This window comes from Fringilla coelebs (assembly GCF_963513975.1).
Source record: "Fringilla coelebs genome assembly, chromosome: Z".
In the NCBI taxonomy this organism is placed as follows: Eukaryota; Metazoa; Chordata; class Aves; order Passeriformes; family Fringillidae; genus Fringilla; species Fringilla coelebs.
This window is the reverse complement of record NC_140031.1, coordinates 81,990,365-82,008,050: the sequence shown is the minus strand read 5'-3', so window position 1 is coordinate 82,008,050 and position 17,686 is coordinate 81,990,365. Positions and strand designations below refer to the sequence as shown.

Sequence of the window (17,686 nt, the reverse complement as noted above, 5' to 3'; positions counted from 1 at the left end):
AGATCCAGAAGAAAGAAACACTCATGGAATAGGATTTCAGTACAATTTTCAGTTTCAAGTCAGTTGGCCAAGATTGAAATATGGGGCTTGTTTCTGAGTCTGTTGTGTCCTTCTTTTTAATTTTTTTTTCTTTTAAATTTCATTTTAATTAGGATAGCTTCCATTGTCTGGAACAGAAGGTTTGAAGCAATGTTTGTGCTGAAAGGGCAAGTTTAAAAAGTGTCTATGGAATTTTGGGATCATAAATCTTGGAGGAATTCATGCAGTTAGGCTTCCTGCAGCTAAAATCTTGCCTTCTTAATCTTCTTTCTTCCTCTTTATCTGCCTGGCCACCTAGAAGAAAAAACTGTGAGAAGTTTGCAACCTGTAGGAGTATGTAAATAATTCAAAGTTAGTGGTAAACAGAAGAAAATTACTGGGCTTCAGTCATGCTGCCCTCTGAGTGGGAGTTGGCCTTTGAATCTGTGATATTTTTTTTCTTATTTGCTACATAATGCTTTAAAATTCCAAGTAGCAGCAACTCTGTAAAGTAAGGCTTTATTCACTGTCCTAGGGTCCAAGTCTTGTGAAGAGTGATTGATGTAGGTGTTATGGTGTTCCTAGAGATTTGAATTACCCTCTACTAAAACAAAAAGGGAGATGCAGAGGGAGTTTTTTTGTGTCTTATTTCATTTTAGACTTGGCCTTGCTTAGCTTTGTCTAGGTTCAGTTATTGGGAGAGGTCAGTTAGTGTCTAAATCCCTGGAAGCAGTTGCAGCAGGTTGGTCTGAAAAGTAGTGGTTTTTATCTTGTCCATTCCTTATCTTTGCTGAAAATGTAGGAGCAGGTAACTCAGGCATGGGTTTGGGACCAAGGGCACGTGGAATCAACAGCACTGAATAACCAATGTGTTCAATATGCAGAGAGGCCCCAACTAGAAAGTCACACCCCATGGCAGAGCTTGACTTTGTGTCAACAGGAGAATACATGGAACTTACAACGAATTGTCGAATTTTAGATTTTTTTTTTTTGGTTTTGGGGTTGTTTTCCTCCAGTGGATTGCTTGTACTTGGTGTGCCTGCTATTACTTAGGGATTATGAAAAGCTCTCTTTTTCTTGCAGATCACCCGGTGAATGAATTTTTGGATCTGTTCAATCGCCACATGCTTCCTCATGCAATAGATGAAACCCACACTGATGCAGAGTCAGCTCAGACTGAACCCTGTACTTCAGACTCTGTGCAGGATTCGTCTGAATATATAATATTGGATCCTTTCTTTCCAAACTATGCAGAGTTTGAAGAAGAAGAAGACTGTGAAAACACTACAGATGTTACAACCCCTCCAGCTTTGCAGTTCATCAATGGCAAACAGCAAGTCACCAGTGCACCCAAGAGCACAAAAGCTGAGGAAGCGAGGAGTGACCAAATTGAGAGCGTTGCACATTCCAAAAATGTCACCTTTTCCCAAATCAATGAGACAAACACATTTATCATTAATGAACCCGAAGCCTCTGGTACTATGCAACCAAGCAAAGCTGGAGAAGTAATGGGGGCGTTCGAGGTCACACAACCAACCTCAGGGGCTGCAATGTTAGAACCTGTCTATAGTGGGGAGTCTGAAGTTGTCACCACAGATAAATCAATAGCCACCACTTCTTCACACCAGCAGTCTCTGCAAAACAGTGGAGAGACCATGACCTGGCAGGGAACTGAGGAGAGCTCCACTAAAGACAGCAAAAACCTGCTTTTGTTTTCTAGTGAATTCTCTGGAGACGGCTCCTCTGAATCTGATCTGTCCACTTCGGTCTTAGAAGTTGTGACAGGGTCAAGAAAGGAAGATGATGAAAAAAGTTCTGGTATAACGTCTTCTCCTGATGCATTTACTGTGGAAAGTTCTGCTGTAACTGCTTCTCTGGAGGCATTTTTTATTCCTGCTACAATAGACAACGTTGTAACTGACCTTATTTCAGAAAAGGCAACCCCTGCTCCTGGAGACCATTATAAAACAACTCTCAAACTTAATGCAAATTCCCCTGTTGAAAACATTCTGGAAACGAGTCATACAGCAAAGCCTGAGATGAGTGCTGCTTCTTTTATGGTGCTGGAAGGCTCTGGAGATGTGAGAGATAGCATCACTGTAACTTCAGCCGTGACAGAGGAAACAGCAGTAACAGAAACACTTTCAATGCAAGACATTTCTTTGGGCTCCGGCACAGCACTGCTGACAGAATTTTCTGTAACTGATTCAGGAATCACCTCTGCTTTGCCCAGAGCTATAAGTACTCCTTATTCTGCTTTTGATCAAAGCCCTCAAGTAACTGCTGCCACCAACTCTGTGTCTGAGCTAATGATGGAAAAAGTGTTTGCCAGTTCTCTTGTAACTGAAAAGAGTATTGATATTGAAAAAGAAATACACACCACTCTTCATGCAGGTCACCAAAATTCAGCTGCTGCTGCAGAGGAAAATTTGGATTTGAATGAGCTTGGGAGCACTACAAGTGAAGTCAGAACTGTAAGTCAAGAGCCCCTCAGAAAAACAGTACCAGGTACCATAAGTTCTGAAATCAAAAAGGTCACCACCATTCCTCTCTTGAGGGAGAAGAAGTTTTTTGTGAATGAAGGATCAGCAGAAGAGCCTGCAGACATATTTTCAGGGGGTTCCACAAGCAGAGTGGTAAGTATTGGCTCCCCATTTATTGATGCAGGTTCTGGAGACACAGATTTTGTTGTTGATTCTGCTACTGTGACTTCGGTCCCATTAAGGCCTGTCACTGAAACACAAACAGAAGTGTATGAAGGAAAAATTTACAGCACAGATGATGCCTCACCAAAGGATGCAACAACAGAATATGAGAAACATGCAAGAACAGATGAACCTGCAGTAACAGTTTTGAGTACTTGGTCAGAGAGCTTCACAGAGGGGTCTGGAGTAGAAAGTCAGATGTCCCTGGATATGTTTACTACCAAAAACCCAGGAGAACCAAACATGGAAACAAAACCAACCTACACAGCTCCTTCTGACATAAAATCTGGTTCCACAAAAGAGATAACATCTCACATTGCACCAGGATTTGAAACTGGAGATGCAGAAATGGATGAGACCACATCATCTCCAGGATCTGTGGTCAGTAACAACCCTCACGAGGACTTGGTGACACATGGTACTGGCAGAAAAAAAGCAGTAGCTGAATCTACAGAAAGCAAAGATGCAAGAGTTGGTTCTTCAACTGTCTCCTTGGGCAAGATTTTCCTGATTGAGCATGGCTCTGGAGAAGAATTCAAAGATGACAGCAGCAGCACCACAAAGCTTATGTCTAATGGACCTACGGAAGAAATACTTGGAGGTCATTTCTCAGTTACTGACCAGGGATCTGGAGAACCAGACTCATCCACTGGATCATTTGCAGAAACATCAGTTGTCCCTACTGGGAGACCAGAAACATGGGAAGAGGATGACAGACAAGCTGTCAGCACATCACCTCCGGATCCTGCCTTCCCTACAGATCCTGATGAGCAGGTCACAGGTTCTGAGCACGAGGTAACCTCCATGGGGACTGCAGGGGACATGAGAACTGAGGAGACAACTGTTGATGAGCTGACAGTGAGAACTTTTTCTATGAAGATTCCTTTGATAGAAGAGATACATTCTGGGGAAGAAACGCCAAGTGAAATTTCACCAAAAGCTACGGAATCTTTTGAAGAAACAACAACAGACCCGTTCTTTGAAAGCACACGGACTAGCCATGAACATCTGGGATTTTTAAATGTTCCAACTCTCAGTCCTTATCTGGAAGAAAAGGAATTAGAAACTGAACCTGTTAAAAAACCACTTTTGCCGTTTAATGATGACAGAGTAACTGAGGCTGTAACAATTGAAAGGAAATACGTAAGCTCTCCAGTCGCAGATGTAGAGCAAGAGGAAGAGCTGGTGCAAAACATTTTCCCTACTGAAGATATTCCCAGAACATTCCTGACACCTAAGGAAGAAAAACTGCCAAATAATGAGCTCATTGGTGATCCCCTGTTTTCAGGACAGGGGTCAGGAGACAACCTTGCTGCTCTTCCTTCTGTAGTGCCATTTGCTGTCCAAAAAATCAAGAGCACCTCAAACCCTGAAACTTCTCACCCTGCCAGTATGGGACCTGGACTTTCCACTGACATGACACAAGACTTTGAACGAGGAAGCACTCCAGCAAATGTTGAAGTTCATGAAGAAGTCACCAGTGCTGTAGCTGAGCTGCTGCCAGAAACTGGAGACCCATTCCCCACCTCCATGTTCCCCAGTTCCTCAGCTTTAGCAGAAGACAGCTCCAAAAGCTTCATCTCTAAAGAGAGTGAAGACACCACACATTATTTTGTTGCAAATGAAGAACCACAGGAGAAGGAAACTGACTATAGGAGAGGAGAAAATGAAACAGATAAGACAACACCCACGTCTAAAGCTATTTCTCAAGAGGAAAATTCACATGTTCTGATTAAAGGTGGCACAACTCCAGTATCTGTTATACTGAATGGAACTCCCAGTCCTGAAACAGAGGAATCTCTTGTAACATCAGCAACAAAAACAACGGGCAGAGTGTTACCCGAGGGCTCTGGGGAAGGATCTGGCTGGGTTGGTGTTTCAGATTCATCTTCCCCTGATATGTTTGCCCATTTCTCAATACCCACCGTATCCAAAGTGGAACTAAATGTTTCATCTAGTGTTCCTGGGCATGTTTATTCCACAGCTATGACCACAGAGGCTCCGAGAGATGGATCACAGTCTGCCATCACAGGACTAGTCTCCCTTTTTACTGAAGAAACAGAGGTTTTGGTAAATCCATCTGCTGCTCATCCAAAGGCAGCTTCATCAGAGGAACTAACAAGCGATGCTGGGTTGTACGAAAAAATCATTCCCGTGTTTGATGACAAAAGAAGTGTTATATTGAACGTTTCTGTTTATGGTGATATCACCCTGATTGAAGAACGACTGCAAACCCCACCAGAAGAAACAACAATTATAGACATGGATCACTCTAAATCAATGCCTGAGGATATAATAAGTGTGCAGACAATGCCAAATCCTGTTACACAGTCAACATATGGCTATGATGACAGCACGACAGCTGAAGGGGAGAAATATTATTCCACTCCCAGGTTTTCCATAGCCAAAGAAAAGACACTTGGATCTGGTGATAATCTTCCTCTGACTACTTCCAGTCCACCAAGTAGAGAGTTGGTGACTTCTGGGCACAGACCAACCACAGGTGACTTGGATTTGGGTTCAGGGAATGACATGAATTTTGCAAGGGAAACTCTCACCACCACAGAACTGTCTGAACTGGGCATTTTCCTTCCTACAGTGCCATCTCTGGCAAGCCCTCAGGTGCCTCGTGAGTCCAAACCTGTCATAACCAGCCCCACAGAAGACACCTATGAGCCGAGTACTTCAGCAAACAGCCAAGTAATAGCAGATCAAAGTGAAACAATCTCTGGCTTTTCTGGGATGGGCCAAGAAGAGCTGGCTGATAATCAGGCTGGGGCTCCTTCTCTTACACCAGTTGTAACTGGTGAGCCAGAAAAGGCTTTGACAACTGGCGAGCTTGAGTTAAGTGTTGTCACCACACAGCCAGCTTCCCAGCTGACAACTGTGTCACCTACCAAGGGCGCAGGGCATCGTCCCACGGTGTACACACACACAAAATCAGCATCAGCAGAGTATGAGGAGACAGATCCAGTGAGTTTTTATTCTGTTTCTCAAACTCCTAAATCCTCAGTAACTGTTCATTTAGTAAACGGAGTATCTGAGTACCCTGAGGTAATCATTACAAGCACATCATCATCATCAAGGGATTCACATCAGTCCAATCACTCATCAGGAGGAATCTTCAAAGAGGTTAGTTCTGATATTACAGCTACATATAAACCACCCTCTAGTGACCTTCTTGACACAACAGAATCGTCTCTGCTGGAGCTTTCTCCCGAGCCTGCTTCAGACAGCACAAGCACAGAAATCACTCCTCAGTTTGGCAGGTTTCTAACTGGTGGGACAGAGGAGACAGAAACCCCTGCAACTGATTTAGCTGGTGAGGAAGAAGCTGTTGTTTCTGGAGATTCTCCATCAATACATGTCTTGCCTACTGCTTTTCTGAGTTTTGGAGAAAGTGTGAGCACAGATATTCCAAAAGGCAGCACAACAGAAGCCAAAGCTTCCTCAGGGAGAGTCAATAATCCCCACCAAGAGGAAGACAGGACTGCTGAGAGACAGAACCCCTGGCTCGTGCCCACAACTGTTTCAGACTCACCCAACAGCATTGAAAGTGAAGGATTTAAACCTGGCCAGGAAGCAGTTACAATGCTAACCTCGCCCTCCCAGCTTTTGGGCGGAGGCACAGAAACACAGGCGGCTTGGTTGGGTCAGGGGGAGATCTCAACCACCCCTTCTAACATTGCAACCAACAGCATTGCCCCTGGAAACAGTCCCCACCAAAAGGAGCCATCAACACTGAGCTCTGAGGAGCCCAACACTGTGGAAACCGTGACTTCATCGTTTTCCCTCCCAGAAGTCACGAACGGATCAGATTTCGTGATTGGCACCAGTGTGGGTTCAGTTGAAGGCACAGCAGTGCAAATTCCAGGTAACTTCCCCAATGTGACCCCTGTGGTGTTATGTGTGTTGTGTACTTGTGAAGGTGTTGCCTGGGCTCTGGAGAGGGGTGTGACAACCAGAGCTCCGTGGGAAGTGACAACGGACCTCGTCACCCTCCCGCTGAGAAATCAGCCTGGTTGTGGCCCCCACAAAGTGGAAGGGGATGGGGGGGGGGGGGGTGTGCCAAAAAAATAAAACCCAAGCCCAGAGTGACTTTCCATCAGTGTTTGCATCGTGGAGCTCTGGATCAGACTGGAGGTAACCAGCCAGTTCTAAAAGACAGGAAGGTAACGTTGGTTGTGGTGGGGAAATCAGCTGGAGTGATTTCATTTGCCAGTTTCCAACAGGAGGTTTCATCTGATGGCTTTTCTTGTGAGCATGGTGATAGTTCTTACACAGTTGGTTTCTATGAAGGGTTGTTTTTAACATCTTGCAGTTGACTTAGAAAGCAACAGTGCACGTTTTAGGATCAGAATTTTCTATAAAATTGAACTGTTCTTGACCTACAAGATAGCTTTCCACACAAGAGAAAATTAAGACCTTCTTTTCAGCCTGTCTGTACCTTTAAGTTGTTGATGCAGTGTCAGTCTCTTAAAAATTACAGAACTTTTTCTTAGACATAATTTGTCACTATTTTGTTTTCCTTGATGGTATTGGGAGCCATTTCATCAAATACATGGGTGATGCCAGTAGTATCACTTCAATTCATATTTTGTCTAGAAAGATCTGAGGAAAGAAATGGACTGGTCTGATTTTATAGGTTTTCTATTATTTTTCCTCATATAATCCAGGCAGCTGGCAATTTGAAAATGTTTACTGTGGAAATGTCCAGTCTGTAGAAGAATAAACAGACAGCAAACACACAAAAAATGCCATTAAGGTGCTTAACAGAGCCCTACATTTGTGACTTTCAGCGAAGCAGTCCTAAAAAAAGCACTCTGTTGAATGGATGGGGTCAGAACCTTTCCAAAACCTCCAAGGTGAAAACCTTAATTACTTAATTACAACCCTAAACGTTTGCACATAGGATTTTCTTCTGGAGGCTTACAGCTGGACCCTCTGCATTCCCATGCCTAGACAGGGAGCTTGGTACTGTAAGAAGACATTGAATCTCTAATTTGCAAGAGTAAAATAGATATTCTTACTTTTTTTTTTTTCTTTTTTTGGCATAAATCCTAGCCAGATTATTTGGGAAAACATGACCAAAAAAATCTTAATTTTTCTCATGCCTCTGATTTACAGAACTCTTTTATCCATCTTGTAAGCTTTCAGAGCCAGGGCTTTAGTTTTGCTTATCAGAAAGGCTGTCTTCAGGATTTCCCTCTCACTGTGAGAAACTAACTCTTAGAAATGGCTTGGTGTGGACTTGTCTGTGTGAGTGAGTGCTCCTAGGCATGAAATCAAATGCAAATACCCCAGGTATCTAAACTCAGTGGAAATAAACATCACTGGAAGGCATAAAGCTCTACAAGGAAATGGTATTTAAACGCTAACTCCTGTAACAACCAAGGATTTCACAGCAGGTAAGTTTTTATCTTAATATTCAGTCCAGAGTCAAATGTACTCAGAGTCTTTGTTTGTATTCTTTAAATGTATTTTTAAGAAAGGCAGGTGGGAAGCACACATGTGAGAAAAGAAATAAGACTTGGTGGGGGTTGATTGATTGAATATAAGCAGCCAGTCAGTATGTTCTGTGTACCCTGTCATTCTGCATAAACTAACCCTGTTCAAGAGAAAAGCATTTTCCATTCATTTTGCATATGTTTAACTGTTTTCAGCTATAATTAATTGTCATGTCATGCAAACTAAATCCTCAGCAGAGTATCATGACTGCCAAATACAGTACAAATTGCTGGGAAAAAAAAAGTAATTCCAAGAGTAATTTACATTGTTCATAGTAAATGCTATATTGCTGTTCAAGTTGAAAGTAGTGATGCCTGAAGACCAGCTTTACTGTTGTATAAATCTTATTTTGAGTAGTTGAGTATGTTAATAGAGTTTCTGTAACTGCAGTTAATCCTGCACCAATGCAGCAATGAAGATTTTTTTTTTCCTCCTGCAAATCAAAAATACACCATTTCCTTGAAACTAGGGAGCCAAATTCCCTTTTCTATTTGTTTAACAGGTCAAGATCCATGCAAGAGCAACCCCTGCCTCAACGGTGGTACCTGCTACCCACGTGGTTCCTTCTACATCTGTACCTGTCTGCCAGGTTTCAACGGGGAGCAGTGTGAATTAGGTAAACTGGTGCCATCTGGCTGCTGATCAGCTCGAGTTTAAAGCTCTGGAACATGAAATCTGGTGTGCTTTAGAGTTGAAGGCTGCATGGATGTTTGAAAAATTTTACACCAAGGCCTTACTTCAGGACAATTAAACGGAGAGTTCCCCATTGTCTCTCTCCTTTTCCTTCTCCCCATAAAGTGCACAGATTTGTGCACACACACAAAGGAGTTAAGGGAACTGTAAATGAACTGCAGAAGCTGGAATTCACAGCATTGAATTAAAAAACACACCAATTAAAAAAAAAAAAATTAATATTTGGGATACTTCCCTAAGAGTTTCCCATAGTTATTTGAAAGGCTGGTAAGATAAAATATTCCCAAATGTGAATGGGAAGCTGAGAACTGAACAAAAACTTGAAAATTTTTGCAGGAAATTTTAGATATTATCAAAATCATATGCATCTTTGGCACAAATTAATATGTTGGTAGCAATTTCAGCTGAGGAACCTCTTACAGTTGCCTGTGACATCTTTGCACCTCCTGTGACAGTAGATATCAAGAGACTCACCTATGTGGTTCAGAATAACCAATTTTCTTTCCAGAAAGCCAACCAAAGTATGATATAATGACTAAAACAAGTAAGACCTAGCACAACATTTGACCAGAGCATGTTTTGAAATAGAAATATATATTTTTTAAGCCTTCTACATGATGCAACAATTATTCCTAGTTGTTTGTAGATATGTTCAGCTTCTCTCTTATATTTTAATGAGTGAACCACAACCAGAAGTTCATTTTTGAATGGAGATGTTTGCAAAATCTGTGTTGAAGTCTACACTGTGATTGTTTCAGAGGAACAGCACTCGTTAGGAAACTTCATATGATCTTCATGAGGAGACACACTGGTTTACAACCTGTGCAAAAGCAACACATGCTGAAAATAATTATATAAAATGAACTTGTGCTCCAATTTAAAAGGTGAAGAAAAGGTATTTTAGCAGCTAGAGGAGGCAGGGACAGACATGTTATTTGTTTACTGTGCAAGACTATGAGTGCTATTATGTTTTGTCCTCATCTCGATAAGATTAGACAGGAAAGAAATGAGAAATGCAGACCAATGGGATTCCACAGCCTGCTGCTCTGCAGACTGAAATTAGCAGTCAGTTTAATGCTACATGATAAGGTTTACAATATTTGAGTTTCATGAAGATATTTGAGGTCCCTGGTGGTTAATGGGAATTTTTGTTGTGCCAGGGTCACACACAGGAGTCAGATTTTCCACCAGGAAAGGCTGCATGGCATTCCTCTCTTGCACCCACACAGACACCACTGGGATCTTTTGCAATACTTCATTCTTCTGCTCTGAACTGGTCCCAGTCACCAGCCTGACTAAGGCTGCAGAGCATTTCCCTCCCTGGGAGCTGGGTGGGTGATGAAACCAGTTTTGTTTTCTGCTGCAGATATCGATGAGTGCCAGTCCAACCCGTGCCGGAACGGAGCCACGTGCATTGACAGCCTCAACACCTTCACCTGCCTCTGCCTGCCCAGCTACGTCGGGGCTCTCTGTGAGCAAGGTAAGGGCTGCTCCCTCACCTGTGCTGCTGCACACCCATGTCCAGCCCAAAATCCTTCTGGAGTAACAGGGCAAGGCCTCCTAAAAGGGAGAAGGTGGAAGAAACCGACAAAAATCCGCGGGAAGTCACCAGTGGTGAGGAGAGCTCCTGAGTTTTGTTAGGCTTCCCTGACTTGTGGTTCAGGGTGTTCTCCCCCCTCTCACATTGCACAAGCCATTCTGACATGCTAACCTGAGTGGAAGCCATTTACAAAATGTAAACTGATATGTGGGGCAATTTCAGTGCCAAAGCAACAGCTCTCAGGTGTTGCTTTTCAGCAGCAGCATTCAGGTGGCTCCAAGCCTGCTTGCTGATGCTGCCTTGCAAACTGCTGGGAAGACACATAACAAGGCTCTCTCATTACTGTAGTGATGCTTAATGAGTGAGAGCAGAGTTACTTTGTGGCTGAGTTTCTCTCTTAAAAAATTACGTGTGGTGTGAAAGACGTATCAGAACCCATCACCTCCAAAAAACATCAGTAGGGATAAGTTTAGTGAGTGAGACAGATTGTATATTCCTCCACTGGGGACCACAGTTTTGACAACTTCATCCTACAGTTTTCAAAATTATTTGTTCTGGGATTAGAAACTTTTAGGAAAAGTAGGTGCAGAATTATCATTACAAGGAGGTTGTAAAAAGCTTTCTGAGCTGGACAATGAAAATAAGATTGAATATCCAAGTGCCTGTAGTTTTTAGACAATTGCCTGCAAGAAACCTCACAGAATTTACAGGAAACATTTGCAGTGCAAGATGCTTACTCAATATGTGGGAGGAGGAATAGGGTAGCAACATTTGTTCTGTCAATAAAATTAATGAAGGCATTTCCATGGAAAAAAGAAACGGTGCTTGCTAAACTTATGAAAATATTTTTTTCCTTTTCCTTCAGCTGAATTATTTTGGTCACAGGTGAATGAACTAAACCTTTGGATTTGTTTAATTAATATTGTGTATTTTCATGTTTGTTTCTCAGCTTCAGTGAAGAGTGGTTTGCAAACTCTTCCAGCTCAACCTGTAGAGATCTTTGTTAGGGATGAAAAATCTCAGAGCTGATCAGCTCCAGCATTTTTACCGTTTAACCTTTTCAGCAGTCTGGCTAACCTTGTAACTTGAGAAGCCTTTCTGAATCTTGCCTCCCAAATTAAAAATTGACAGTGTTTTCACACCAAAAGAAATAAATGTTTTCACTCCCTTCCTCCTCCCCTTCATTCCAGCAAATCCATAGCAGTGAGTAGCTCTGAGTGCCATGGTAGCTTTAAGCTGCTTTTTATGACCAACCTGAGAGTGCATTTTAGGTGGTTAATGGGAACATTTCCTAGTTTGTCAATCAGAACCAGAGCTGTGCTCTCTCAGCTTTGGAATTTAAATTTCCTCCACTTAAAGTCCTGCAGTGGTTTGGGACTTGGGAAAAGGTTTTAGTGCCAAATTTCCACTCCATCAGACAAAATAAAACTGTGTTGGCGATTCAGACATGGTTGTCTGGCAAGCAGGCTTTATTTCAAGGCATCAGTCCTGACCTCACTGGATTTAAAGACCAGCCAGGACGACAGAATGTGCACCTCAGTGCCACAGGAAAGGTGGAGCTCAGCACACCGAGATTGTATTTCATTACTTCTTCTTCTTCTTCTTTTTTTTTTTTTAATTTCAAATATACTATTCATTTTAGAAAACTTAAAAAAAAATAAAAATAATCAGGCTGAAGGGATTTAAGGGATTTCTCAGGCACAGTGCTGAGCATTCAAAATGCCGTGGGAGGGAATGGGAGCAGGGAGCATGCACTGCCCTTGGAAATGAAGCTCAGAGTAGGAGGTCACCCCATCTGCACCCACTGGCTGGTGCAGAAGGAAAAGCAGAGCTCAGAAATTCACCCAAATGCCCCCAAGTGACTGCTCTGCACTGAGGGATCTTTGACAGGGGTATCATGCTTGTGTCAGCACTTGGAGGGGATGTGACCGGAGACAGCACAGCTGCACACCAGGGAGCTCTGGCAGGTGGTGAAGTTAAAGGAACCTTCTGGGTGATCTAATCCAGGCTGAGGCAAATCAGTCCTGAGACTCAGGGAGCTGGAACTGGCTCCCTGACAGCCCTTCCTCTTGCCAGGTGGAAAGAGTTCAGCAATCTGAGCCGGGGAACATCTTCCTGAAGCGAGCTGAATTTGTCAGATGTTAGAAATAGTGCAGCTGAAAGTTCCCTCAAAAGTTTGCCTTTAAACTAGATTGTTAGCTCAGTTAAGCTAATCATCACTTCTGGTGCAGGTGAGATTAAAAGGGGCAATATCCTCTTTTGCCCACCACCTGTATCTTTTCAAAGGAAAGATGGATAGTCTGCTTGTCACATTTTGACATTTGAACATCGCCCCTTAAAATTCATAAATATCCCCCAAACATTTTCCCAAAGAGTGACAGGAGATTACAGTAAATCTTGGTGTGAGTTTTATTCTGGGAGAGCCATCAGTCTTTCCATTGTCATCTCTCTATGAAAAGTCCCTGTGACAACTCTCAGGAACTGGTAGAGACTTGCAACTTTAACCTCAATGTTAAGGGTGAGTTCTCTTGATGAGAACTGGATGAACACCTCTGTGGATTTTCCTCTTCCTTCCTTGGCTGGCTAGAGTTTCCTTTTCTTTTTCTCCTTTTTCTGCTGTAGCTGGTGTCTACCTGCTCTCAAGGAATGTTTTAAGCCTAAGGTTTGGCTTGCTTGCAGCTGGACATGTGTGCAAAAATGGCACATGTGTGTTTGCAACAGAATGCGCCTCCTTGGGATAATTCAACCAGCTGCTCTCTTCCAGGTTCTGAAAAAAAAACAAATGTGGGTTTTAACCACCCTATCAGGAATCATGTGTTCTTATAACCCAGGTTCAATGGTTCAATGTCTGTGATTACTCCAGTCTCATTTAACTCACTTTGTTCCCAGGGCTTGGTTGGTTGGGGTTAAAGCAGTTGAGAAGGGCTCAGGGAAAAGGTACTTTCTGAAAACAGATGGTTTCTTACTGATGTCTATCAGCTGAAAAGACATTATTTTGGATATTTACTAGAGAAATGGGTTTCTCCTTGAGATGTGTGGGCTAAGTGGCCTCCAGCATTTCCTCATTAGCTGAAGGCAGAGAGTCACTGATAAAATTCACAGCTGAGTAAGACTCTCATTATGTTCTGGTACCTGTGTCAGTCTTCATTTCCTTTAAGCCTCTTCTGGAATTTCTTTAAAGACAATGGACCTATTGACAGCAGCACTGAGAAAACAGTCCCTATTTATGTATCAAACCCACTGAGAACTCTTTTTTTAAGTGCAGTGTTAAGGGATGTGGTCACACATGTTCAATTGCAGTTACAGAGAACAGAAGCTGTGAAACTAACTCCTTGCACACACCACTGAAAACCCCTGTAAGTTGTCACAAACCCTCGATGAGTTTTAAAATACCCCAAATATGGTGAGCAGTGTTTCAGTCCTTCCACCACATGTTGGAGTAAGGTTACAGAAGTCTGTGACTGGGTGCACAATGAGTGTGAAGTATTGCATTCAATAAGTGCTCTGCTCACTGCAGCTGCGTCAAAATTTACCTGCAATTACTTTCTACTGGTTCAGTAAAAGTGCTGAAAATTTATACTCATATGGAACCCTTTCACCTTTTTGTCACCCTTTCAGCTTTGAGTAAGGGTTGCATACTGAGGACAAAACTCTGCAGAGATGAAATTGTCCTCACAGTTTTCCTTGCCTGGTTTGCATTTTTCATCCTCTACTATCTTGAATCTTCCTTTCCCTATATATTTTTTCCCACTTCTTGTCAACCTTCTCCTCTAAAGAAAACCAAACCAACCCCCAAAAATGCCAACAACAACAACCACCAAAAGCAAAATTCCTTGAAAAACCCTCGAATCCTCAGACACTCTCCAACTCCAAACAAAAAAATCCTCTTTTCCAGCATCTAAAAACATCATGCATTTTATAGCCATCAGTTCTAGTTTTTGGGGTTTTTTTGGGGGGTTTTTTCGTTGTTTTTTTTTTTAAGATTTGGGATATACACAGGTGCAGAAAATTACTTAACTTTTCTCAGTGTTCAGCACCTTTTGTCTTAAGAAGAGAAATTGTGTGATTTTTTGTAAGAAGAGAAATTGTGTTATAATTCATGCTAAGGCCATTATCTAACTTAGTAAACACAGTCCTCTCACTTTTGTATTTTCAAGCCCCTTTGCCTCCCCAGTGTGCCTTCTCTCAAATCCTTCACTTCTCCGGCAGAGGCCAGGGAAGGTTTGATTAGAATAGCCTAGAAATCCTCTCTGGCCACGTTTTTCTCAGCTCCTTGTTATTATCTGACTTGTTTCCTGTGGGACAAAGGAGTCCCTGAACAAGATAAATAATAAAATCTTAAGTGCCTTCACAGAGGACATAGGTCTGTTAGTCAGCTTTGTGTGGTTAAACAAATGTTCTAGAAAGACCAAGGCAGACTAAACTTTAAAAATTACCTAGATGCCAGAGATTAAAGCTGGGTCTGCAGCCTGCATCTCACACAGAATACAACGAGGGAAAAGATAAAAAAGCTAACAATTTCGTTGTGTCGATTACATTCCTTTTTTCATAGCTGGGATGACTCAAGGCACAAGCAGTTTTCTCCAGTTCAGCTTCCTGGAAATAGGAGGGACGTAATCAGTGTAACCTTGATTATGTCTCTGCATTTGGTACATTTATGTCAATACTGATGACTTTTGGGAAATTATTTTGATATCAGACACCTAAGACAATGACTACATTATTAGTGTCAGAGAAATTCTGCTAAGCCTCTAATGTGGCTTTGCCACATTTTGTTTGCACTTTGGAATCCTTTTACGTACGCATAAAATCCAGTTTGTGTCATGGGGGATGTAAACCTTTTTTTTTAGAAAACCAGACAATTTGGTGTGTCAGGATGGAAATGGCCTCTTCCCGCTGTGAATTAAGAACCTGTGCTGGGAAAAACTGCTTTTTAGGTGGTGGAAGCAGCTCAAACCTAAGTAGTCCCTAGGTTAAGGTATTTGCAGCCATCAGCCCTTGGCATGTAATGCAATATTTGGCAGTTTCTGTACTCAGGCAAAAAGAGCCCCTTTGGCCAAAGCATGCCATTGACTTACTGGGAATGAGAAATGCAGTTTCCAGCCCATAGCATCTCCATAACTCTGGAGAGGCTGGAACAGTTGGCTTCAGCCACAGCTGTGCTCAGGGGGCTGATAACATTTGGTGGGGAGTGGTTGATTCCTGGTGGGTGGGTGGGGGAGGCCAGGCCTTGTGTTTCTGCTCCTCAGCATCCTGAGGCCCCTCAGGGTGAGCCATCCTGTGCTGAGATAGCTGTGGCTGAAACACACTGTAATCTCCTGCTGAAATGTCCTTTATGATGCCATTGCATCTGTCATGGCTCGAAACTCCCTGCCTTTCCCCTGTTGTTTCTCCCACTCCTCCCTAAAACTGCCTCTTATCACTGTCAGGTCCTTCCCATCCTCAAGCACAGCCCAGACATCACACATTCCCACATCACACTTGTTTTGCCCATCTTATTAATGCTGATTTTTTTTCCTCTGATTCATCCCCACAGAAGCAAACTTGGAACTGAAACTCTTGGGTTTTTTGCCATCTATTCTCTCTACAGCTGCCTAACCTTGACAGAATAATTAACATCAAATCCATGTTGTTCCTGTTCCAAGGCTTGTGTTTTTTTCTCTTTGAGCTGAAAGGATGCATAGTGGCTGGTGTGAATCCCCTCTGTGATGCATTCTTAGCAGCACTATGCCTCATACAAGCACAGACAACGTGCAATTTCATTCCTTTGTATTTCAGCTTTGCCAACCTCCTAATAAATTGATGCCTACAGTTGACTTCATCAAGGAAGATGGGTTTTTGGGGAGGATTTGGAGGTGTGAGCTCAGAAAGATAATATTGCAGCTTTGCCTCTGCAGACTAAACAATTACAATAATTTCCCTTCATATAATTTTCAGTTTCTTCCAAACTTAAGTTAGTACAGTGACTTGGAGAACCATTTGTCCTTGCAAGTAAAAATTCCCATCCCCACGCACAGGGTCAGAAAACTGATGAAATGAAGGTTCACTGCAGTCCAACATCCAGGGATTTCATCCATCCAGGGTTATGGATGGAGACATCCTTCTGAAATTGCCCACATTCAGCTTAATTCAGTCAGTGGAAACCCACAAAGTTTCCAATTGCAATGGTATGACTTAGATAAGTAATAGTCTTGCAGTTTGTGCTGGAAGAGGGTAAACAGAACTGCCTGAAAGTGAAGTATCAAGGATGGGTGTACAGAGGCTGGGTGAGCAGAACTACCTGAAAATGAGGTTCAAATGATGAGTGTTTGATTTTGCATGCCCTGACAGATGGGTTTTTCTTGAAACTTTGTCCCACAGAAAATCCCTTGGTGTAGACGAGACATGCCTGCTTTTGGTGCATTGATCAAACGTGCCTTGTTTTGGTTGATTGATCAAACATGCCTGGTTTTTGTGCATTGGCCAAACGTGCCTGGTTTTGGTGCATTGATCAAAGGTGCCTCATTTTGGTCCATTGATCAAACATACCTGATTTTGGCGTGTTGACCAAACATACCTGGTTTTGGTTGGTTGATCAAACACGCCTGGTTTTTGTGCATTGGCCAAATGTGTCTCATTTTGGTCCATTGATCAAATGTGCCTTATTTTGGTGTGCTGACCAAACATGCCTAGTTTTGATCCATTGAAAAAACACGCCTGGTTTTGGTCCATTGACCAAATGTGCCTGCTTTTGGTGTGTTGACCCAATGTGCCTGGTTGATTGATCAAACGCGCCTGGTTTTTGCGCATTGGCCAAATGTGCCTCATATTGGTCCATTGATCAAAAATGCCTGATTTTGGTCCATTGATCAAACATGTCTGATTTTGGGGCACTGACAGGAGTGTGCTTTGTCTGTCTGCTGCAGACACGGAGACCTGTGACTACGGCTGGCACAAGTTCCAGGGGCAGTGCTACAAGTACTTCGCGCACCGGCGCACGTGGGACACGGCGGAGCGGGAGTGCCGCCTGCAGGGAGCACACCTGACCAGCATCCTGTCCCACGAGGAGCAGATCTTCGTCAACCGTGCGTACCCACGGGCCTCCTCTGCCTCTCATCTCGGGTGCCACCACGCCAGGGACATCTGGAGGTGTCAGGGAGCGTCCAAAGGAGGGGCGTGGAGATGGGGAAGGGTCTAGACGGGAGCTGAGGTCACTTGGGTGGTTTGGATGGGGAAGAGGAGA

The 17,686-nt window shown here is 43.0% G+C and overlaps 1 protein-coding gene across 1 annotated transcript in view; it reads left to right on the top strand.

Annotated features, from left to right (window-relative positions):
* VCAN (versican) overlaps positions 1-17,686 on the top strand; it is a gene marked incomplete at its 5' end in the record, with an annotated part of 89,848 nt that overhangs the window by 55,497 nt on the left and 16,665 nt on the right. The window contains 3 exons of the mRNA XM_084224962.1: positions 8,734-8,847; positions 10,291-10,404; positions 17,370-17,528. Of these exons, the coding sequence (XP_084081088.1) occupies positions 8,734-8,847; positions 10,291-10,404; positions 17,370-17,528 (387 nt within the window). The remainder of the gene's footprint in view (positions 1-8,733; positions 8,848-10,290; positions 10,405-17,369; positions 17,529-17,686) is intronic.